Consider the following 25,000-nt stretch of genomic DNA (forward strand, 5'->3'; position numbering starts at 1 on the left):
CTTCAGATAAAGAAAGGCTGGCATTTAGGAGTTGAAAAGGCGAGAAAGAAATGCTCTGTATATTTTCTTTTGCCTGTGAAAACCCTTTGGAGGGTTAAATCTTATCCTGGCTGTATGTGTGAATACCTGTTGCACATGAACTAACAAATTAGAAGCAAGAAACCAAGTTTGACAGGCACTGCAAGGCAGGCTGAAACATCCAGGAAAAAAGTGTTCTCCCCAGTGATGGAGCTGCATCCAGCCTCTTCCAAATGCTATTTTAACTCACTCCAAACACCCGGGTTCCTGGAAAGCAAACTGATCCATGATAAATACATAGTAAATAATTCTGCAGGTCATGCTCATTTGCGTGTGAATTAATCCAATTTATGGCCATAAAGGCCAACTTTGTCAGTTCACAGAAGATGCAAACTAGTAGTACGGGCAGAGGAGAACTGCCCACAGTTGAAAATTTGTCACATTTCTGCACCAGTTGATTTTAATAACCACTGTGCCTCAAATGAGGTTAAAATGACGATGACAACTCAGGTCTGTGTGACGATAGATAGATAAAAAGGGAGATAAAAGAAAGTCTTGCATCTTCCTTCTGCATTTGCATTTTCTTCCAGGTATAGACCTCACAGGGTCTGTTAACTGATTATTTCCTTTAAGCACATAGAAGAAAAGAGAACAAAAAAAAAAATCCCTTTTTCTCACCCAGCTGCTTATTAGATTTGATATTGGGAAAAGCCCTTCATTGACTCCGAACAAACAGTTCTGTTTTCCACCACTTGCTGTCATGTTTAAAGTAAATAAGTTTTCATCCCTCCAGCACTGCTGAACTCATTCACTTCCCAGAACAAAGCCATTGTATAGGGGTCCACAACAGCCCTTTTCTCTCCTTCCCCGAGCGGGATCTTCCCCGGCACCGCAGTGTGCTCCCCAGCTTTGTAGGGCTTTCACTGACGTGCCCATGCTAAAAGTGTGCATGCTTTATTCCACAGAAGAAATGAAGGAAGATTATGACACTATGGGGCCTGAAGCCACAATTCAGACCACCGGAAACAATGGTACAGGTAAGGTATTGCATGATACGAGCATCCCTTCCCTTTGGTCGCACGCAGAACTAGCTGTGCATGAAGAGTGAGGGTGACAAAACAATTTACTGCTTGTTTTCAGTTGGACAGTTCGGAAAAATATGCATAATTCTCCTGGTTTTTAGTTTCTCCCCCCAAATTGTTCACAAGAGTGCAGCCACCAGCTCATGCAATGAGAGTCCTTGCCGCTCCTCCCATGCCCTGCAAGGTTTTAGCCCCCAACTCCTTTTAGCTGCATCCTGAGATAATAGTTCTCAGCAGCCTGAGGAGATGTTTTCCCAGTTTAAAGTAGCTGAGCCAGGGTACAGTAGTGTTTTAATGAGAGGGTTACAAAGAGTTTGGTAATAAGGGTGGGGTGCAGCCTCCTTGGCAGCCCCAGATCCTCATGGTGCACAGTCTCTCTGCTTCAGACACTGAAAATATCTTTTCAGCAAGACACACATAAACCCCTTACACAGATACACAGACACACACACTTTAAATGCATATTTATGAGATTATAATGTTTCTGGCTAATCTTCCCCACCACCACCTTCAGCATCTCTTTCTTTCCCCTCCTCTTAGAAATCAATACATTTGGTGGAATAAGAAAGGGGACAGAGATATTTAACAGGCATCACCTCTGAGCCATCTCCTTTTTTTTCAGTAGCAGAGCAAAACAGCAAAAGGTTTCTGTTACTATTTTCTAATCCAAATGAATTCAGGGGTTTGCCATGTTCTTTCCAAAGGCCCCACTCCATCCTCAGCACAGCTGAATGCCATACATCACCCAGTGTTTCTTCTTTAATCACAGTCTGAGATGTTGCAGATAGATTTACATGGTTAAAGGTAAGAGTTTTCTAGTATAAGTACATTTCTATGTATTCCATTGTGAGATTTAGTTCATAGGTAATATCCTCCACAAATATTACTGTAAAAGGTGGTACCTAAGTCTCACAAGCATTTTATTACTCACACTTTCCTGATGTTGGTAACACCCACATAAAACCCCGATGCTCTTATTAAGCAACACAAGAAATTTACTTTATCATTCTTGAGGGGGAAAATAATAGGAAAATAAAACCGTGTCGCTGCTTTCTTCATCCATTAGATTTATTATGCATGAAAGGAGGGTGGCACCGAGGCACAGTTCATCATTACGTAGGTACTAAATGATGTTGCTGTGCAGAACTGGCTACATATGTGTTTTAAAAGCTTGTTTTATTTCCAAGAGATGGTAATAAAGTGACAAATTGTGCTTAGCACTTGGAGAACTGGGACTTGAAAAGCCATCTGATTCAGAAATAAGACTTGATGCTTATCTGAATTACCATTACCAGAGCCTTTGAGGTCCCCTATCAGTCCGTGTGACTTCCTTTGCACATATTTTCCTTACCGTAACAGGTCTTGACTCTTTCATACTTGCAATGTTGTCTGCTTGAAGGGGAAGACTTCATGTCCTCTTAGCCCCTTCCCTTCCAGTATCTGATGGTCTTGTCTAGCAGCTCAGTGTTGGCCTTGTGACAATTCTCTGGGGCCAGGGTGTCACCAAGCCCCACCACGACCCCTCTGCTGACCCTGCTTGGGGTCCATGGGGTGTCCTGCCTCTACTGAAACCAGTTTTCTGAGGAAAAGATAAGGGTTGTCCCTACCCAGCTTCATGCACAGCAAACTAGTGGCTCAAAGAGTGCTTTGCATTTAGGTCGCCTGCATTTAAAATGCAAAAGCTGCTCTGGGTGTTGCACCTGGCAATTCCTTCCTTCCTCAAATGTCCTGTGCAAAAGTCTGAGGCTCCTCTTTACTCCAGCCGCAACGGGTGGCTTGCTCAAGTAACCATCATGAGTTGCCTAGTGCTCTGCTAGTATTTAATTCAAATCTTTGGTCACTGAGGTGTTCAGAGGCTCCTTCAGAGGCTGCTGATGCCTCAGCAGGTTGGGTAGAACATGTTTCTCTTGATCACTGCTGTCTCCATTGTCTTTTAAGAGCAATGTCAGATCATTTAATTAAATAATCTGATAAACTAAAAGCCTTTACCAGTCTGTTCATCTTGAGTGGAAGATGCCAGGTGACTATGAGGAACTGCAGCATCCTTCATGTAGAGTAAAATCTCCTCCAGTTTGCCTGTTGAGGTGCCCCAACCATTCTTTGAGGAGAAAAGGAAGAAGTCAGTCCCTGAGCCACTGTAGATCCTTCCTAGATAGTCTTGGAAATGTTTAAAGTTTTCTGCTGCAGCCTCACTATAGGCTTTGGGCCTGTCTTGAGTGTTTGGCCTCAATTTTTCCCTGCTGGTAGTAGAGGATTTTAATACTGATGTTCAGTAACGTAGCTGAGGTGAGGCTGAGATTCAACCCAAGGAAAAAAGTTGGATCAGTGACTCCATCTTCAGCAAAAGCCATTCCACGGTGGCCTTCTGGTCTCCAGGAAAGCCAGTTAGGGCTTCCTACAGATTAACATGGGTCCTTCCAGATGGGCCAAGGAGGTCACTCTTGTTTAGTACAACGTGCCTCCCCCTCTTGACACCAGATCTCCATGTGGAGTGCTCCATGACCTGGGCTGAGCACAGAGATAGGAGATACATTTTTAAGTGCATTCAGATACATCCAACCACCAAGTTTCTGTAGGTGCATGTGATAACTGTGGCACATTTTTAGCATCAAATTCATTGCAGAAAGTCATTAGCAGAGAAAGAAAACTAAAAGAAAAAGTCTCCATTAAATTATTCTGCTATTGTCAGAGTGGCCACTTCCTAGCGGTACTTAAAAAGAAATCTTGTTATCCATACATTAATCAGCTGCATTTTTATAATGAGCCATGGAAACTTTATGGTAGAAATGCAAAAGTGACCATTAGAGTGAAAATTTTATGCTTTGGTCCTGCTAAATGAATTTGTAAATATTTCCGGGGAGTTCTGCAATGGTGACTTGAAGAAGTGACATCTAGCAGAAGAAGTTTTTAAAATGTGAATGAAAAACTTATGTTTTATTTTATTCTACCTGTTATGGTTATTGCAAGTGGGATGTTTGCAGGAAATAGATTAACAAAATCCCTGTAAACAAACAGAAAAATGTTCCCAGTTTTGGTTGCTAACATCTGACAGGCTTCGAGTAAAGATCTCTTTAATGTAATTTGAAGAAGGGAAAGGAAAACTTTCAGGGGGAGGAAAACAGAAGTAAAACTTGGCAGGTTGGAGGACAGGCCGTTTTCAGGCTGTAATCTGTGTGTACCAATGGGGGCCTCTCGCTTCCTGGCTAATGAAGGCTGTGGTTTTATTAGCTTTGTTTGCGATTAAGGGCAGCTATCACCATCTCACAGGACGAGTTCCCACTCAAAATAACTGGTCTCCCAAGCTCCTTGAACCTCTCTCTCACTTTATCTTGAAAGGTCCTAAATGCCTCCAAAGATAGCTTTCCTTAATGTGTTTTAATTTTATGTGACACAGCCACATCAGCTTTTGGACCTGAAAATATTTCTACTCTCCAGGCTCCAATAATTAATTAAAAAAAGACTTATTTGGTGAGGTCACACACCGTAGATCTCGCTGAAATTCTTGCCTTGCAGGAGGGAATGTGCAATGTCTGTGCAGTGTCAGCCCACGAGGAGTCTGGGAGCATGGCTTTGTGCATGGAAAATAAATTAGGATATGGAGTGGGGAAGCAAGTCTTCACCCCAGAAATTGAGAGAGAAGCCTAATGGTTATCAGATGGGTCTTTTTAGTAACACTGGGTGAGCTTCCAGCCATGTCTGAATTGTCAGTAACATCGCTGGTGAGAAACCAGATCCACATGGTCACCTTTCACTATTTGTGTCAATCTACAGCATTGCAGCACTGGTTGTATTGTTTCAGTTAAGGATCTGTCAGATTTTCCACCAAATCCCCTTGTTTTTAGGGGTTTATAATGTAGACATAAACATTTGCTTTAGCTCCTGGATTGCATAGCACAGACATAGAAGCTACATAATCCAGAGAATTAGGAAGCCGAGGCCAGTAATAATCGCAGCAGTCCTCCACAGCCTCTTGGATCAGCCTCCAGATAGACTTGGGGGCAGGAAGGAAGAACCTCATTTGGGTTCGAGTTTGGGATGGAAGCTCCTACTACTAATTCAGGCCTTGCTCGGTGGCTTCAATCCCCCTACTATAAATGCAGTTGCAAACTCAAAAACCTCCCAGCTTGCCTGGAGGAAAAGGAGGACACATGGAACCATCCCATGGAGCCATCCCACCCTTTCCCCTTCCTGCTCCCATTTCTCCTCTCTGGAGAAAAGCTCCCTTTCCTTGCTTCACAGGTAGCACTTACTGGTTCATGGCCTAAATTTGGTAAAAATAAACTTGTTTTCCTTGGATCTATTGCTAAGCCAAGAGAAGGAGTGGAGAAGGGGTAGTGTTAAGGTGGATGATCTTGCAACACTTGGAAGATCTGGGCATAGCAAGAGGAATGAAAAGGTGGCTTTCCAGTGTAAAAAGTAATGCCTCAGCTTTTTTTCTGATAAAAACAAGAAGTCCTAAACCTACTCTGATACTCCTGTGCATAAGGTGTACTCAGTAACCACCATTTTGTTCCCAGCAACAAAATGGAGGTAAGGTACTCAGTCTTGTTCTCCACGCTCACACTCCTCTTCTCTAGATGCTGCTTTATTTTGGAGTTAGAAGGGGAGACATTGTTTCTCATGCTAATAACAAATAGCAGGAACTACAGAAGGACCAAGAGGAGCTCTGTGGTGATGTAGCTATTCCCTGCAAAACCTCTGCAATAGGAACAGAAGTTTCTTTCCGAAACCGTGGTCCCGTGCCCTGTGCCATTTGGTCACTGTCACTAAAATGCTGCAGAACAGTTGAGAAGCTGCTCAGCTCATATGAAAAATAGGGCATATTTGTCTCAGCCAGAGGATTTGATTTTATCGGCTAAAGGGATGAGGTTTGCAGAGACGGATATCTACTTTTATCGATGACGCCGAGATCAGCGCTTCAAATCAGGCGCTTCAGGTTCCCAGTTGTGCCCCAGTCAGAGGTCACGTCTCGTTTTCACTGCCAGCATCACCTTGCACGTTTGTAGGAAACTGAGGCAAAGCATTTACGCGTTTCTAAACACCAAGGAGCTGGTTAATCTCTCATTTCCAGTGGTTAAAAACCATAACCCCTTTGATTTCCACGAGTTTGTTCCATATTGCTCCCTGGCATCACTGAGAGCAGAGTCATGACATTTAATATTTTACTTTTACATGAACTAAAGAATAGTTTATGGCGTTGCCTTGTTTTCTTATTTCACCTGAGCAGAAATACATTAAAAATTTAATCAATCATAAGCTGTTATTTTCATTTATGGTCAGTTAAAAACAAGTCTTATTAGTACCCTACCACCAACTGTGTCTTCCAAGACTTGTTAATAAACAAACAAAAAAGAAATTAGAGAAAGAAAATCATCAGCTTCTTTTTTTTCTAGTATAATTATATTATTTTTTGTCTATAACATCAGAGAGTTTTTAATGTCTTTTCTTTAAGCACTGTTCTTACATGGAGGAGAAAAGCACATTTTTAGTAACAGGATGTTTTGTGGTTGAGCATATATTATGTTTCATGGACATTGCATGGACAATAAAAAAATTAGGTTTACATTTAAGGAAAAGAAGGAAAACTCTTGTACGGACTGTCAAAGTGGTTTGAGGCTTGGTATCCCTGTTATGGTCTCAAACATGTGGTTCTATTTGTAGAAATCCTGAAGCAATACTTTTTTAAAAACAACCTATTCTCCCATTGTAAGCTAACTTTTCAGGGAGAAAAAAAACATAAGGCAAGATGTGAACAATTCTCTTCTTGTGCCTGCCGTGGAAGAGCAACCGGAGGCAGGACCTGTCTTGGAGAAGCATTTTGGCCTTTTACTACCTGCAACTACCACCTCCCATGGGGGGACTGTCTCGAGGTCTGCGGGATCCAGGGGCAGCTGAGCTCAGTCCTGTAGGTTAAGCTGTGCTCATGCCAAAAGCCGTGGGTCCCCAGGAGCCCTCTGAAAGGTTCAGGTTCCAGCAATGAAAGATTACCTGCATTACCCAAGGCTCATAAACTTTCCTGCTGCCCCGTAGAGCCCATGTTCTTGTTAATTTAACTGCCTGCCCTTACTTCCATCCACGCTGGTGGAAAGCCCACATTAATTTTATTAGGAGCTGGAGCAAGACCGATGAGAGCAAGGATCCAGCTGCAGCCCCAGCCTTGTAGCTCAAGCACATCAACTCAACCTATGCATAATGTGACGAACCCAAGCTCTTGGAGAGGATTCACTCAACCCCCCTTTCTTTTCCCCTTCTCTCATTTTAGTGAAGAACGCAAATTGCACGTCGGACTTTGAGGAATATTTTGCCAAAAGGAAACTGGAGGAAGGGGATGGACATGCAGTCAGCATAGCGGAGTACCTGCAGCGCAGCGACACAGCCATTATTTACCCTGAAGCCCCCGAGGAACTGTCTCGCCTTGGCACTCCAGAGGCCAATGGGCAAGAAGAAAATGGTGAGGCTGTAATTCATTTTTAGCCAGTATCCTGACCTCGTGCAGCTGTTGCAATTATAAATGCACTACATGCCTGGGTGTTTACCTTAAAAATTGGAGAACAGCTGCAGCGGCATGGAATTTCATGAGCAAAGATTGGGGCTGTAATTTCAGTGTATTGTGATTTTTTAGTCAGCACATTTGTATTATTTGGTGGGTGAACTGAAGAGCTGAATTTAAACGGGAGAAAGGCTGCTGCTCTGCTTGGGAGTTTGGGGAGTTTTAATAGAGTTTTAATGCAACAAGAGACGGGGCAGCCGGCCTATTGCTCTCCAATGCCTTGATAAATAATTGGAGAAGCGTCGGTTGGAAGGATTGGGTCAATGGCATAAGTAACGTAATGAGCTGGGGCTGGAATGCAAATTGCCAATTGATCAGGAAAAGTATTTCTTAGTTTTCCAGCCAGCCAGGTCTGCGGGAGGAGTGATGCCCGTAATTAATTTCCCGGCGGGGTCCGGAGCGGGCCCTGCGAGTCTGCCGTGGGTGTGCGCGGGTGCCGGTGCCTCCCGCCGCCGGTTGGAAGCACCGTCCCTCCCTCCCGGGCAGCAGATTGCGGCGATTCCTCTCATACCATCCCGGGCAATCAGCCCATGAGCTGCCATTGATTTGCTGACCTTTTGGCCTGCCTCTCTTTTCCCCCCCCATCCCGGGGCGCAGACCTGCCACCTGGAACTCCAGATGCCTTCGCCCAACTGCTGACCTGCCCCTACTGCGACCGGGGCTACAAGCGCCTGACGTCCCTCAAGGAGCACATCAAGTACCGCCACGAGAAGAACGAGGAGAACTTCTCGTGCCCTCTCTGTAACTACACGTTTGCCTACCGCACCCAGCTCGAGCGGCATATGGTGACACACAAGCCAGGGACAGATCAGGTGGGGGGCTGGTTTTAAGTGATTTCTTTCTGTAATAACCCCTTAGAGAAACGATATTGCTTTGATTGGCAATCATTATTAATTTTTCATGGCATTTTGAAGATGCAGATCTTTTAATGGTAATAGCTTTAATTGAGGTCTAAATGATTTTTTGATGGTCTCTTCTAATATGATTTAATAGTCTTATGTTCACGATCGAATGAGTGTGTTAATTTCTAATTTAGAAATTTTATTTGCACTTTAACTTGACTTTAGTTTCGTTTTTATGTTCCTCAAAAAGTGAATGAAACTGTAGCATTTTAATTATACATTATTAAACATCTCAGCAATTTTAATTCCATTTTTCACCTAGTTTTACTTTGCAGTGTTGCAGATAGGAACTCCAAGAGGTACTAAAAGATCCGCTAATATTTTTTCATTACTTTTTGAGGAACCTTTTCAATCCCATGAAATTACGCGCATTTTGTATAATCGTTTGTTAAACATAATTACACATTTTGAGAAGAGCTCTTCCTACAGTACGTCTAGGCTATCATTTGTGATTGTGCCACTAGAACTGGGCATGGCTTTCATCTGTATAGCCCGGCAGCGTATCTGCAATAAATCAAAGTAGTTTTTTCCTCGATGGAATACGTGTAATATTATATCAGTGCCGCATTTAAGGAAATCCTGCGTGTCTTAAACAGGTGACTGAGCTTCCCTAGTGCTCCTAAACGGGCTGGGGATAGACCTGTGCCACAAAACTCTTTACACACCAGCATGAAAGCTACTCCTCGCTGGAGAGTTACTTCTGAAAACCCATCTTGAGGAGGGCTGTAATGGAAACTCAAATGGCGTGGTTAAAAGTTAAATAAATAGATGCGTGCATTGTGTCAAATTATAAAGGCTTTATGAAGTATTTATTTTTCTTAAAAACCTGAAAATCATGATCCGCTGTATTTCTCTTGGTAGGTTTTTCCCAGCATAAGGTAAATGCAGTTAGGCAAACACACATCTTCCTAATCACGTGATTTTTGCAATTAGCATTTTTAAGAGAACCGTATCTTTTACTTGATCTTAAATCAATATAAATGATTCCAGAGCGCTTTCTCCTATTCTTTCCTTCCCATGGCTTTTCCAGTAGACAAACACATGTGTATTTTTCCCAACCTGATCCACTGTAAGGTTCTTTCTTTTGCTTCGTATCATTAAAAACACCAGGGGAGGGAAAAAAACCCGCCTCGATATTTATCCAACGTAACCGCCTGAAATTTCACATGCGAGAGCGCGCTGGTACTGGCGCATTATGAATGGTAGCTTTGGTGTTGAAAAGTCCCCTCATTTGCTCATGGCATTTACAATTAGTAAATTAAAATGATTGTATCATATTAACAGTGGCACAACTAAAGTTTATAGTAGTCCTCGGAGGGCGATGGGGGGAGACAAAACAGCTGTTGCTGTTTGTTTATGCAACTCAGCAACATATGAGCGCGGGTCCCTCAATGGCGCGCGGCGGGCTGGGCTCTGCTTGATCTTTGAAGGTTGCTGCTGTTTGAACAAACCTCCCTGTGTCCCATGTAACACCATCTGTCTCGCCAGGAATGTGGGAAGAGGCAGCACACCCTCGCAGTTGTCATACCGTTTCGGCGCTGCCTTTTTTTTTTTTCCCCCCCTTCTTTTTTTTTTCTTTTCCCCTTTCCCCCCCCCCTCCCTGCCCCTGCAAAAGACTTTTGTGTCGTGGCTGCCTGGAAAAGGCTGACCTCCTACCTTGAGCATCCAGCGTGGTTGGCTACGTTCTTATCAAGATAATAATTATTTTTTTAATTAATTTTTTTTTTCCCCTCTCCAAATTCAAAGTCATGGGGTTTTTCTTCCTTGTTGCAAAAAGGTCATCTGCCTTTGATTGTATCTTTACACCACTTTTAACTTTCAACTTTCCCTCACCCCTTAGAAGAGCACCAGGGGAAAACATGGCACAAAAGGTAGCTCAGGTCTTTCCTGCTGCTCCGTGATTTTAAAAAACATTTCCAGCAGCAGCTCATGTTGAAGATGCAGTCTCTTCTGCTTGATAATGAACTAAATCTTACACGAAATGCCACTAACGACAGTGTTTCTCTCTTTCCTCCACACGCAGTAAACCGAATTTTTAAACAAGCCGAGTCCCACATGTTCAGAATCTGCTAGGAATATTAAGAGCCACAAATCTTCTTATAAAACTGTTTCTCTCATCGTAAGATACCTTAAAGCAACACATTTCTGATGAGAGACTTAGGAAATAATTCTAAAGCAAATATCGAATGCTCATGTGAAAGTACTTTCTCATTTGTTTCGGTTTACTGCCAACATTTTGATTTTTATTGCAACACTGATGAGACAAATAAATGTACATGCAGACCTTTTGGTCCGCTTGACGAATTCAGAGCCACATTAATTTCATTTTTGTTTTTTAAGCTTGAAATTCATGGCTTCTCTTGCATAAAATTCATGTTGGTATCTCTTTTTTTTTTCCCCTTCTTTTTCTCCCAGCACCAAATGCTGACCCAAGGAGCAGGCAATCGCAAGTTCAAATGCACTGAGTGTGGCAAGGCCTTCAAATATAAACACCATCTGAAGGAACACCTGCGAATTCACAGTGGTGAGTAGCGGAGGTGCTGGTGTGCTCATTTGCATTTTGTTTAATTAGCTGAGTTTTAAAGACCGCTTAAAATTTACACAGTTCTGCTTCTGGCTTCTTGGAGCTACTAAGGTATTTCATAAGTGATATCTGAGTCATCCTCATTTATCATGCTGTTAATACCACGGTCTCGCTGAAAGATTTGGAAATAGTAAAGCTTCCTGCAAATAATATAGATCGTTTGGCAGTTTGAGTTCAGAAGCGCTCATTCATTGCTGTGCAGTCGGAACCTGAACAGTCCATTATATTTTCCAAAACAAAAAGTCCCCCTGAGTGAAATACAACTCATATTCTCCGATAACGAGTGAGCACCAAGCGTCTCAGATTGAATGATTTGGGCGTTGTGGCTCTCCTGCTTGACACAGCATTCAGCACACAAAATGTCACCAGACTCTGCCCAAGCACAAACTCTACCAGTGCTGACGTGGAGGTTCTAACAGCAGGACTCAGTGTGTCACGCCGTGCTCATATCCAGTGAAAATTCCATTTTTTGCGGGCAAAAAGAAAAAAAGAGGAACCAATTTGAACATTCTTGAATTGATTTTGCTCCCTTCCCCACAGGATATTCACCTGTGACTTGCCCTGGTCAATCTGGGGCCAGTCTCATACCTTGATGGTCGTTGCCAGCTGGAGACCGTGGGTCCAAACTGACCTCAAGGTCCGTAGAAAAAGGAGGGTAGAGCAGTGGTCGTGTGTGGCCTTATTCCTAGAATTCCCTCGCTGTTAATCAGTGGACACACAGTCGATCAGTTAGACATCAAATGTGATCGCTTGCAATTATGGCAGCAACAATGGTAGTTAACATTTGGTTTTAATTATCATTTTAGGTGAAAAACCATATGAGTGTCCAAACTGCAAGAAACGTTTCTCGCATTCTGGCTCCTACAGTTCGCACATCAGCAGCAAGAAGTGTATTGGTTTGATCTCTGTGAATGGCAGAATGAGAAACAATATCAAGACGGGTTCTTCTCCTAATTCTGTATCTTCCTCTCCTACTAATTCAGCCATTACACAGCTGAGAAACAAGCTGGAGAATGGCAAACCACTTAGTATGTCTGAACAAACAGGCCTACTGAAAATTAAAACAGAACCACTAGATTTCAATGAATACAAGGTTCTTATGGCCTCACATGGGTTTAGTGCAACTAGTCCTTTTATGAATGGTGGACTTGGAGCAACCAGCCCCTTAGGAGTTCATGCTTCTGCTCAGAGTCCAATGCAGCACTTAGGTGTAGGGATGGAAGCACCACTGCTTGGGTTTCCTGCGGTAGGCAGTAATTTAAGCGAGGTGCAGAAGGTCCTACAGATTGTGGACAACACGGTTTCCAGGCAGAAAATGGACTGCAAGGCTGAAGAGATCTCCAAGTTGAAGGTTTACCACATGAAGGATTCATGCTCTCAAGCCGAGGAACAAGGAGTTACCTCCCCCAATATTCCCCCCGTGGGTCTTCCAGTAGTAAGTCATAATGGTGCCACTAAAAGTATTATTGACTACACATTAGAGAAAGTCAATGAAGCCAAAGCTTGCCTCCAGAGCTTAACCACAGACTCGAGGAGGCAGCTCAATAACATTAAAAAAGAGAAGCTGCGAACCCTAATAGACCTGGTAACTGAAGACAAGATGATAGAGAACCACAATGTATCCACTCCATTTTCATGCCAGTTCTGTAAAGAAAGCTTTCCTGGTCCCATTCCGTTGCATCAGCATGAGCGTTACCTGTGTAAAATGAACGAAGAAATCAAGGCAGTCCTTCAGCCTCACGAGAACATGGTTCCCAACAAACCTGGAGTGTTTGATAAGCAAACCCTCTTGCTGTCATCAGTACTTTCTGAGAAAGGAATGACTAGCCCCATCAACCCATACAAGGACCACATGTCTGTACTTAAAGCATATTATGCTATGAATATGGAACCCAACTCTGATGAACTACTGAAAATTTCCATTGCTGTTGGCCTTCCTCAGGAATTTGTGAAGGAATGGTTTGAACAAAGAAAAGTCTACCAGTATTCAAGTTCCAGGTCACCATCACTGGAAAGGGCCAGTGCCAAGGTGGCGCTGGCTGCCACCAACAACACTCCCACTAAAGACTCTTTGTCAGCCAGATCTCCAATAAAGCCTGTGGACTCTATAACTTCACCATCTATAGCTGAACTCCATAACAGTGTTACTAATTGTGATACTCCTCTCAGGCTAACAAAACCTCCTCATTTTACCAATATTAAGCCAGTTGATAAATTGGACCACTCTAGGAGCAATACTCCTTCTCCTTTAAATCTTTCTTCCACATCTTCTAAAAACTCCCACAGTAGTTCTTACACTCCAAACAGTTTCTCTTCTGAGGAGCTTCAGGCTGAGCCTTTGGACTTGTCTTTACCAAAACAAATGAAGGAACCCAAAAGTATTATAGCCACAAAGAACAAAACAAAATCTAATAGTGTAAATTTAGAACACAACAGTGTTTCTTCATCATCTGAAAATTCAGATGAGCCACTGAACTTGACTTTTATCAAGAAGGAGTTTTCTAATTCAAATAATCTGGATAAAAGCACTAACCCAGTATTTGGTATGAACCCATTTAGTGCCAAACCTTTATACACAACACTTCCACCACAGAGCGCATTTCCCCCTGCCACTTTTATGCCACCAGTCCAGACCAGTATTCCTGGGCTGCGACCATACCCAGGACTAGATCAGATGAGCTTCCTACCACATATGGCCTATACCTACCCAACTGGAGCAGCTACTTTTGCCGATATGCAGCAAAGGAGAAAGTACCAGCGGAAACAAGGATTTCAGGTAAATTGTTGCAACTGTTTTTCATTTGAAAGGCTCGAATTTAGTATTTTGTGATATGTCCTCTTACAGAAGAAAAACCCCAAAGCTGTAGTCAACGTTTCTGACAAAATTAGCAGAGTTTATTTAAGTCTGAACTTGCAAAAATGTGGTGGAGTTGGAAAATGAACTGCAGTTACCTTAAAAGTACCTCTGCTTGGATTCAGAAGCATTACCAGTAACTTTGAACAGCATAATAACGCTTGATGGTTTTATTCTGTTAAGAGTGCAGCTGTTTCTTCTTAGATTGGTATCTAAATGGAAATAATAATAATAATGTCCATGAAAAATCCCATCCCAGAGAAAAAGAAAAAAAAAGAAAACTTTATAGGGAAACTTATCTCTTCAGGGCATAACTACGTCTCACCGTGGGGAAAAGGAGCAGTGGGAGACCCCCTGGGGGTCATTCCCACACTTGGATGCAAAGCTGTATTCCTCTAAGCAGAGGTCCATATGGCCTCATAGCCACTGTATTCCATTGAAAGCCCTCAAAGCTGCTTTCTTCATGTTTTTGGGGGATTGTTCACCCACTGTGTATGGGAAAGGTGTTCTCTCTTCTCATGAATGTCTGGGGGATGAAAAAAGTTGACCTGTAGCCCCTTCCTTCAGCCCTCCTGCTGCCCTTCCCAGACTACCAGTCCTCTAATCCTGCCAGTCATCTGGAACAGCTTTGAAAAAACGCAGAGATTAAATGAAATTATTTGGAGAGGTAGCAGCCAGGGCCCTTAATCGCAGGCAAAGTCTTTCCTTGGACACATAATCTGGGTCAGCACTTCTTCGTGCCTGGGTACAGCCCTTAATCCTTCCCTCAGGTTGTCCCAGACTCAATGCAGGTGTAGCAAAGGATTTCATCACTTGCATGGCTACAGCAAAGAGCAGCTCCACAGAAGTCTCATAATTTTATAGCTTTTTGCTGGGTGTATTCCGATATAATGTACAGAGTTTAGTTAAATGAGATTAACTGATTATAGATTAATAATTTCTTTTTACATTTGCGCCTGTTCCCCTATGTCCTGTTACGGTCTATTAGTAATTTTACTGACTAGTAAATGTTTTATAGCTTCAAATGTGAAAATCAGGTATGGTTTTACATTACAGACTGTAATCCCTCTTTGCACAATAGGAGCATAAATAGCACTGCACCTCCATAACAGCTGTTCCACTATTCCAATTTACAGTACATCTGCCCTCTTTGTAAATGTATTTAAGCCTATTTAATCTTCTCTAATATTAATTAGTGCAAACCTAGTCTAAGAAAACTGAACTGTGTGATAGCAAATGGAAATGTATGTTATCATGCAAGTTTGCACTCTCTTTGGATCAAGACAAAATAAATATCAAGAAATTTAATAATTTACTGATCCACATTCATTATTGCTTAATGCTGAAGGCTGTTTTAACATAGATAGAACATTGATAAAAAGTGTTATTAATATTCCCTATTTCAAATTACAAAATTAAATATAAAAATATAGCTTGAGGCCTTTAGTCGGGAGACATACATTTAAATGGATTGCATAATAATAACATTTGTACCTAAATATAAAATTCAATTAAAACCTTTCCACGGATACAGAATATATCCAAGTTTTGGTGTTTTGAAAGGAGTGATCCCTTAGCTGTTGCTTACACTTAACCTCTGTAAAATATTACAACACCTTTTGGTGGCCATGAAGGGCCTCTCCTTTGCACTTTCTGCTCCTTGAAAACGTTTAGTGCTGATGTGGCAAACGCTGTTGGTTTGTGTAAACCATGTTATTGCAGAGTGCTCAGGGAGAGAACGTTGGTTTGAGGCATAGAAGTGGAAAGGTCTTCGTTATTTACACAGAGTTTCGTTGCCAGTGGGTCCCTAAGCTAAGAGTGGTCACCATCCTAAGGGGACATGATTTTAATTTCTCTGGGTGGTTGGTTCCCCCGTGGGAAGGAGCGGTGGTGGCAGCGGTGTCGCTGACGAGTGGTTCCCTCGCAGGGAGAATTGCTTGATGGAACCCCAGACTACATGTCCGGCCTCGACGACATGACGGACTCTGACTCCTGTCTGTCCCGAAAGAAGATCAAGAAGACAGAAAGTGGCATGTACGCGTGTGACTTATGTGACAAGACATTCCAGAAGAGCAGTTCCCTGCTGCGACACAAATACGAGCACACAGGTAGGGTGGCCACAAGCACCAAGGGGAGGGTTGAGGTTCACACCGTGTTCTTCACAGTCTTTCATGAGTACATTTGTGCTACGAAGGGTTTGGCAGGTGCTGAGGCTTTCAAAAATTGTTTTGCTCGGTTCAACTTACTTTTTGATTTTCCTTAATGGCTGTTGCTTGGTGAAAGACAGTTGGATGCGGTGGGTTGAATGTCAGTAGGTGCCATGCAAGATTTCAGGCTGATTGTGATGGCAGTTGTGGCACTCAGCATCTCTCAGGACAAGCCTTCTTGGAATGAGACAGGCCCCAGCACTCAGAAAATGCTGGAACTTGGTCAGCACAGAGTCTGGCATGGGAAGGAACGGTGACAGTGTATTTCTCGTTTCTTAGACACTATCTGACCCTGCTCCATTTAATCCAATAGAAAAACTTCCACTGATGTTAGCAGCAGAAGAGCTGGCTCTGACCGAGTTATCTGAAAGTAAACAGCTCAGGGGGGTTTCTCTTGCTGTGATTTTGCAAGCCAGCAGCACAGGCAGGTTGCAGTTCACTTTTTCACTTCCCAGTTAATGCCTGGGGAAAGTTCCCTTCTTTCATGAGTAGGAACTGATTTTTGTCTAGTTCGAGGAAGTTTGGCAAAGCTCACCACGGATTGTCAGCTTAAAAAATGTTTTGGTTTGAAAAAGACCTTCCATCACACCTATGCTGGCCATGGTTCCCCTTACAGACAGTGCTCCCTTCCCCACTGTCAGCCAGGGCAGAGCTCTCAGAGAGGGACACATCGGCTCAGCATGTTTCAGTTTGGGGAAAACGGGACCGGAGCTTCCCAAATAATAGAGATATCAAATTATGTTAGACAAAGGGAATGTGAATTATCACGTGAGTTATTGTGCAGCAGGACATAAACCAAACTCCAACTTCCTATAGTTAGAAAAAGCTTACTCAGGAGGAAACTTTCCTTAACTTTGAAAGCTGAGTCCTGCTTCAGGAAATGAAGCAAGTCACATCATCCTTCAATCTCACCATGTGACAGTAAAAACCTTATACCTCTCTATTAATACATCTTCCAGGCCGCACATAACCATTTGGCATTTCACAGATGAAAAATTTACAATTCAGAAGTGGACTGTGCCTTTAAAACAAAATCCTTTACTTTGTTATTTTTCCTTATACTTTTCTTCCAAATTCTAAGCTAATCCCACAAAGGAAAATACAAAAGGAAGTTAAAATACACGTGGGATTAGGAAAGAAAATTAAAAGCAACATTTTGGACTAGATCAGCCAGTTCATTGGTGGAATGTGCTTCCCACTACATTATTCAGATCAAATTGTTTATTCAGGAGAAGGAGCTTTGAAGGCTTTACGTCCCTGCACCTTTCCTCTCCTGAATGATTTTATTACAGCCATCTGCAAACATTATGGTTTACTACACTACTACCGTAAAGCTCTTATGTTAGAACTGGCCTTCATATATATCGGGATCTGGACATATGGTTGAATCCCATAAAGTTGGTAGTCCATAAGGTCGACAGACATATGGTTGAAAGGCTGAAAATTTGACAAGCTGAAATGTGTGCAATCACCTTGATTTGCAAAATAAACTGCATTCGTAAAAGCAAAAATATGTTGTGGTCTTGAAGTAGCACGGGAACCTACTGCCTAGAGAAATGCCACACAGCTGCAGCGCTGCAGCTTCTTCTCCTTCTTTCCTCTGTCCCTTTTGGCTTCTCAACTTTATGTCCGTCAATTTTATGGGACTCGGCCTTATGATCCAGAACATGTATACAGTGTCATATTCAATACAAAAGAACTGCAGCACCTCATCGAGCCTGAGCATGGCATTTCGAGATGGGAAGGATGGTCCTGTGGCAAAGGCCCAGGCTCTGGGGCTGAGAGCTCTGAGCTTCTCCTCTGCCTTGCCACAGACTTCCTCTGAGAATCACACCAACTTGCTTCATCTTTCTCTCACCTTCGCCCATCTTTGAAATAGAGGGAAATGATACCAGCCCGCCTCTCCGGGGCGTTGTAAATATGAATTCATGCAGGCTGAAATCCTGCGATGGAACTCGCTGTGTGAAGTGGGAAGTGTTATTACGGATGTGTTCGCTCTTACGGAGCCTCCACGCATCGCGTTAGTGTTAGGTAGAGGTGGTTGGGAGCTCTGAAGACCTCCATACCTGATGCACAGCCTTCAGGAGGCACACTGCACTGGCACTTTGGCTAATGACTCAGGTGTGTCTTAAGAGAATTGCAAATTAATTTGATAGTTTCAGGTAAAGCTTGTAACTGCATTAATAGCATAGGTGTGACACTGCAGGAAGGAACCAAATTGAAAGTAACACCACCTTCTGCATTTGGGGTCATTGTAAGAGCAGGTCCAGGTTTTCAGTCAACTTTTTGACACCTATAAAGGAGAAAGAGCTTCTTTTCTTACCTTTTTCTGAGCTTCTTTTTCTGATCTTTTCTTTTCTGGTGTTTTTTTGACCAGCTGATCATCTAATCCATTGTAACTTCATTAAAAAATATGCTTTAGGAGGAATTGAAACACTTCCTGTCTTTCCTGGAGAAGCAGAAATAGTGGGTGTTTTCCTGTGTAAAAAGAATCTATGTGCTTTCTTAGGACTTTTTTTCTGATATTGGAACAATCAGATTTTTATTTGTCACCCCTTCTCATGGTCCACTATTGCAACCAATGCCTTAGTTATCATTTATTGTTAATCAAGTGCTGTAAATGAGAAAACAGAAATGTTTTAGGAGTTGCAGTGGAGCTGAGTTTCCCTGCCAGGGCAAGAAATGCAGGATTTAGCTGTTTTTTTGTGTCAACCCAAGTACTTTTGATAGGACCATGAGGCCGCAGAACAACTTGCTCTGTGATCACCTCTGTACACCATGCCTGCCACAGTTTGAGCACAGTAGAAAAAGGGCTCTAAATTTCACAATCCATAGTTTTTAATTTATGTGGTATTGATGGTATTCTGCAATGGGAGAAGGAAAATTCATTGTGTTACTGCAATGAGCAAATTACGTTGGTTTTGGCTCATCCAGAATTTAGTGTAGAGGCCACTGCTTGTTGCAGGACCAAATTCTGCCAAGTTAATTTGTGGATACTATTTAATGTTAAGGGAAGTCCCTCTTAGAGTGTAAGCTTCAAAAGGTCCTATTTCTTTAAAGCCAGGGATTGCTGCACTGTAATTAGGGTGCAGAGCATGGCAGGTAGCACAGGAATTCAGTGCTCACATGATCTTCCTGTGAAGTCTTATGGACACGTCCTAATTTGGTCAAGCTGAAATTAGTTGAGCCAACAGGGCATGTGTCTAATCTCAGATTTTTCCAAGCTGCTTAGCACAGGGTTCAAGACACTTTCCTTATGAAAGGTGAAGAAGTTGGTTGCCTTCATGGCAAAGCATCGGTGCTCTGGCGAGCAAGAAAATCTTTGTGCTGCCGGTAAGGAGGGAAAACAGGAGCGGGTGAGTGAGCGGGAGAGCAAAAAGAGTGGAGCATCTAGAAAGAGAGAAATATCCTGGCTCCTGGTCCAGTACCCCCCCTTGGTCATCAGCACTGATTCAGAAGTAAGGTGAAGGTTAGCATTTGTTCTGCCATGGCCAACGCCCATGTCTGCCACACACCAGCTTTATCGGAGCTTCACAAGGGAACTCTTAGCCTGCCTGCTCTGCAACAAAAGCTGGAAACAGTTTTTCAGAATCCTACCTAGAAATTTAAAATCCTTTCATTGTTGTTCTATATTACATCATATTCTATTTTATTACTTGTGTGGGCTGTCGAGGGCCTCATAGCTGTGCTAGTGCTTTCATCCTTTCCTTTTCCACTGTATATTTTATTAAGACCTCTTTTTTATTTTTGTAGCTTTCATGCTGATGCAAGCACTAGTTTTATTTCCAGATTGATTCTGTAAACTAAATATTGTTCTTGAGCCTGGTAGCAAATCAGCTCTCTCTGGCTAGTATTTTGAATTCCCAGCTTGGGAGTTTTCTTTATTTAGAGCTTGATTCATAAAAAATTTACATGCTATTTAAAGGTTATTTTTTCTTGCTTTACTCTGATACAAGTTTTGAATTCCGCATTTTACACTCAAATAAAGAAAAAAAAGGGATGTGTTCTATGCTTGTGAAATTCGTTCTGTAGACAAGGTCTCCTATTGAAAATGGAACAGGTGCAGCTTGGGCAATTATATATAAATTGCATTTATCTTGCACCTTTGACCGCTTTTCTGTGCTCTGGCCACTAATCCATCTCCATTGGGACTACATCTAACATCCAACCCCCCGAGCAGCTTCAAAAGAACTGCCTTTAAAAAATAAAAACAAACTGTCACAAAAATGTTTCCTTCTTTCCTCCAAAGAGTGGGATTCCTGTTTGGCCCCCTCCCACTGAAAAAAGACCCACTTGCCTTAGGCAAAGGGGGGGTGATATTTAGTCTGGGACCAGTGACAGCTTCTGATCTGACGTCTTGTGACTTTTATACCACTGCAAATGGGAAAGGCAGAGCTTTTCAGTCAAAGACTTTTAGCCCAGGAAGATTGAGAGATACTTGCTGTTGGAGACTTGTCGTTGTTTTTGTTTTGTTTTAACAGAAATGCAATTTCAGAGACTTTGCAAGCAGATCAGTAATAATTTCCCCTCTGTAGATTGAGCGTGGGCCCCTGTGGGAACCTCTTTTGTGAGATAAAATGAAGAAAGCCCAAACGTTTCCTTTAGATATTTGAGAGAGATTTGTCATTTAGTTTCACTGCAAAATGTGGCATTTACATCATGCCTCCACTCGATGAAACACAAGTGTTTCATGAGCCCTTCTGGGAGCTGCCTTGGGTTCCTCTCTCCTAGTTCCATCCCTCATGGATGACATAGGTGCTCTCAGATGAGATTGGGAAAACCTGTGGAGCGGGTTGTCCAATCTGCTTCTTTTTGGCTTATCTCTACCCTACCAGTGTTATGAATGTTATGACGTTGCATGACAGTGCTCTAGGACAAGGGGTGATGGCTTCAAACTGAAAAAGAGTGGGCTTTTTCAAGTACTAGGATATTAGATATTAGGAAGATATTATTAGATATTAGTAAGAAATTCTTGACTGTAGGGGTGGTGAGGCCCTGGCACAGGTTGCCCAGAGAAGCTGTGGCTGCCCCATCCCTGGAAGTGTCCAAGGCCAGGTTGGACGGGGCTTGGAGCAACCTGGGCTAGTGGAAGGTGTCCCTGTCCATGGCAGGGGGGTGGAACAAGATAAACTTTAAGGTCCCTTCCGACCCAAACCATTCAAGGATTCCAGGATTACCTAAAGTTGTGTGTCCTCCCCATCCACTTACAGTTGTAGGATCTCCGCATCCACCTACAATTCTAGACTTATCCCCATCCCCAGTGTAAAATACCTTACTTCAGCTTTATTTTATGGCCTACTAACACACTGTAGGGATTAAAAACTCCTTTTAAATGGTCAAAATACTGGGGTTTGCACATGGAGGGAAGAAAATAATTCTTCTGCAAATGTTCGGAAACCCGATACATTTGAAAACATATTTCAATTAGTGTTGTAACAGCTGCACACTGCACACTGCTAAGGTATGTTGTGTGGTGTCTGAACAAAGAACTTTGCTCAAGCTGTCAGGTTCCCTCAGATCAAAACTGAGGCCTTGGTATGGATGTGGTAGACTAAATAGCTCTAGTGTGGCCTTTTTAAAACTAATATAAATTAATATGAAAATATGAAGTATTTTAATCGTCTCATTTCTAAATTAATTTATAAAATATGGATGGTTCCCTGCCAGGCTACCTCTGCCTGGGGGGAGGCCTCAGGTAGCACGAGTGGGAGGTGCAGTGATGAACAAATGCCATGTGGAAGGGATGAGCAAAGCAGGCAAAGACTGAGGGGCATCACCCAGCCTTGGGGAGGGTGGGTGGAGGCAAGTCTGGGTGAGAAGCAGTGGAGGTGGGTGACTTCTGTTTGAGGAGAGGAAAAGTGATGGATAACTGGATGGAGCACAACTGTGGGGGTAAGAATCCTGGAATGGTTTGGGCTGGAAGGGATTTTTAAAGGTCATCTAGTCCAACTCAACGTGCAATGAGCAGGGACATCTTCAACTAGATCAGGTTGCTCAGGGCCCCATCCACTTGGACCTGAAATGTGTCCAGGGATGGGACAGAGAAGGGTGTAGTGAGCATCAAATGTAGTGTGCATCAAAAAAAAATAAATCAGGGAATTTGAAGTAATGGAGCAGGAGTGGCACTGTGGAGAAGTGGAACAAGACAGGGGTTGGGCTTGTTGATGTTAGGGAAAAGTAAGTCAGAGGGAGGGACTGAGACAGCGTGGGCAGTTCAGTTAGGAGGACACAGAAAAAGGTGCTGAGGAAAAGCAGAAAGTCTATGAGCACCACAAAAGGAACAAAATTAGCAATTGTGGAGGTATTAGCAAGGGAACATTAATGTGTTGCTCTGAGGGGGCTCAGCAGGACAGCTGGGTCTTGGCAGGGCTGCATCCCATTGAGTGGTTGGTAGTGCTGGGAAAGCTCCCACCTCACCCCTGAGGGTTTTCTTCTGGCAGTGCTGGGGTTTGAGGAGGGGCTTAGGCTCAGAGTGCTTTGGGATTTTAAGCTAATTTGAGTAAGTGACTTGATCGTGCTAAAATCTCCTGAGCTAAGACCGTGGGATTTCCCCATCATGGCTAAACTTGTGCCCTGAATTGCAGGTAGAGCTGCCTCAGCTCTGGATTTGGTGCATCCCCAGGTCAAGGCTGGAGGTTCAATCCCAAAGTACATTTACAGCTCAAAGCCCAGAGTTTTCTTCAAGCTTGACTTTTAACCAACAGGTTAAATTGGCATAAATGCATGTTTAGGAAACAGATCATGCGAGCAATACTGCCAAAATTCAATATATCAAGCTTGAATTTTCAATTTTGTTGTAAAGGAAAATAAAGGGAAAAAAGGAAACCCTGTATGTGTGCAAGCTTAGGAAACTCTCATACAAAGAAATGCAGTCTGAGCCCTAATTTCCAGGCATCCACTAATTTCCCTGTCACTTGTGTTACTCTATCTGTGGTTTCTCCTGTATTTCCTTGCTGCCAGATCTCCCCTTCATTTCATAACACACAGTTTTTGGCTTCCTTGAGCATTCGTTAATCACACCTTATTAAATGTGAACTTTCACAGTGGGACTTGAAGGTAGCTGTGACTCGATTGGGGAAAAAAAAAATTAGCATAATCCTTGGTATTCATTCTTAACAACTTTGCTGTGGAAGTGGAATTTTTTCTGTGCCTGACTTTCTGTGCTCTCACATCCCGGGGAAAAAAAGCAGATCAGGTTCATAAAGGAGCAGCTTGAGTTTTCCTGGAAGTTGAGATCCTTCAGTGCTCTGAAAGCATTTATATATTTTTCCTGCTGGATTTTCTTCCACACCGGCACTGCCAGTGACCATCTTCCCGGCCCTTTGCTTTTGGCTGGCGTTTTCTCCACCATACTCATCCTCTCCCTGCACTTGTTTCTACCACGGTTTTACAACTGGCAGGATGGGAGGGCTCTGGTGTGAAGTTTATTCCTGTTCTGGTCACATGCTACATGAGCTAAGTATGATAAATACGCTCAAGGAATCAGGCCAGTTCACTAATAAGTTCCTAACGATCTGCTCTAGCAATAGGACATGCAAAGCAGGGCTCTGCATTTGAGGCATCAAACACCAGCATTTTAATATGCATAAAAATAGCATGAAATATAAAATAATGACCGATTGGCACCTTATCTGCCTACATGGTTGCACTACTCTGGACCATTCAGCTGAATGACACTGAGATTATAACTTGACATTTCTAAAATAAAAAAATAAAAAAACCCTGGCTGTAGGTACTAATGTTTGATTTTATTTTTTGCCTTCTGCAATCTAAGTTTGGTGATCGGTCTTCACTAATTCCAATCTTTGCACCATATGTTATGTCTGGATATCTCACGGTTGCATCATGCTTTGCTGAGTTTTGTCGTGTGGCATCATGCTGACAAGTATTTTTTGTCAGCTCTATTTTGGAATTAAGCTTTCAGTATGGCAGTTCTGGAAGGTGTTGAAGGCATTCCTGTGCTATTTGTGGCCTGGGATCAACCAGATGTGTTTAGGCTTGGCACTGGTTTTGAGTTTCAAACATTGGTTCGAAACTGTCTGAAATGCCAAAGGAAATACTGTTTTCTGCAGCTTAACACCACTTTAGCACTCAGCGAGTGGCTGACAACATTTTATTTAGAAACCCCTTATGCTTCCGTGGCAGATGTATGTATTTGTATTTGCTCACGTGGTGGGGGAAGAACGTCTTCCAGTCCTTGAGGGCTTCCTCCTGCAGGCGAGGGCTGGAGGAGGCAACCCCTGTGATGGGTTGGTGTGGGTCCAGCTCGGCTCCTCCTGCCAGCAGCAAAACCCTTATGGGCTCAACAAGTCCCAGCTCTCTCTTGCTGTCACTAGACCCGCCAGGCACATCCCAGGGAAGCCTTGATGGGCTCACCTTGGGGTGCTGCAGGTGGGGAAGGGTTGGCCAGTGGTTGGCTTGTGGCTGCGTGGCACCGCCGGTGAAGGCACAAAGATAGGATGTTGGCTTCCTGCTATTCATCAGCAACATAACAAAGAAAACTTTAAGAAACAAAGGTCTTCTCTACGGGCTGATCGCTTTAGCGAGGCGGGGAAAGAAGTACGGCGAGTATGTGATGGTGTCAGCAGAATTATTTATAAATAGGGATATTTTTCGAACATTTTCATGGGTGTCAGCTGCTCGCTAGAGCTGCCAGTTTTCCATTGATGCTCTCTGAGTCATTTTCTTTATTATCCTGAGCTGCTTGAGTAAAATTACTACAGTCAACACCATCCAAACTCCAGGTTATAGCATAAATGTGGGGTGCGTTTTTTTTGTTTTGCTTCTGCAACAGAAGAAGAAA

The 25,000-nt window shown here is 42.9% G+C and overlaps 1 protein-coding gene across 2 annotated transcripts in view; it reads left to right on the forward strand.

Moving 5' to 3' along the window:
• ZEB2 (zinc finger E-box binding homeobox 2) overlaps positions 1-25,000 on the forward strand; it is a 115,462-nt gene that overhangs the window by 88,240 nt on the left and 2,222 nt on the right. For both annotated transcript variants that reach the window (XM_018078891.2, XM_018078892.3), the window contains 6 exons: positions 984-1,055; positions 7,363-7,551; positions 8,248-8,462; positions 10,968-11,076; positions 11,943-13,912; positions 15,918-16,098. In XM_018078891.2, the coding sequence (XP_017934380.1) occupies positions 984-1,055; positions 7,363-7,551; positions 8,248-8,462; positions 10,968-11,076; positions 11,943-13,912; positions 15,918-16,098 (2,736 nt within the window). The remainder of the gene's footprint in view (positions 1-983; positions 1,056-7,362; positions 7,552-8,247; positions 8,463-10,967; positions 11,077-11,942; positions 13,913-15,917; positions 16,099-25,000) is intronic.

The sequence above is a fragment of the Manacus vitellinus genome, unplaced genomic scaffold, assembly GCF_001715985.3.
Source record: "Manacus vitellinus isolate BGI_N305 unplaced genomic scaffold, ASM171598v3 scaffold_43_pilon, whole genome shotgun sequence".
Classification (NCBI taxonomy): Eukaryota; Metazoa; Chordata; class Aves; order Passeriformes; family Pipridae; genus Manacus; species Manacus vitellinus.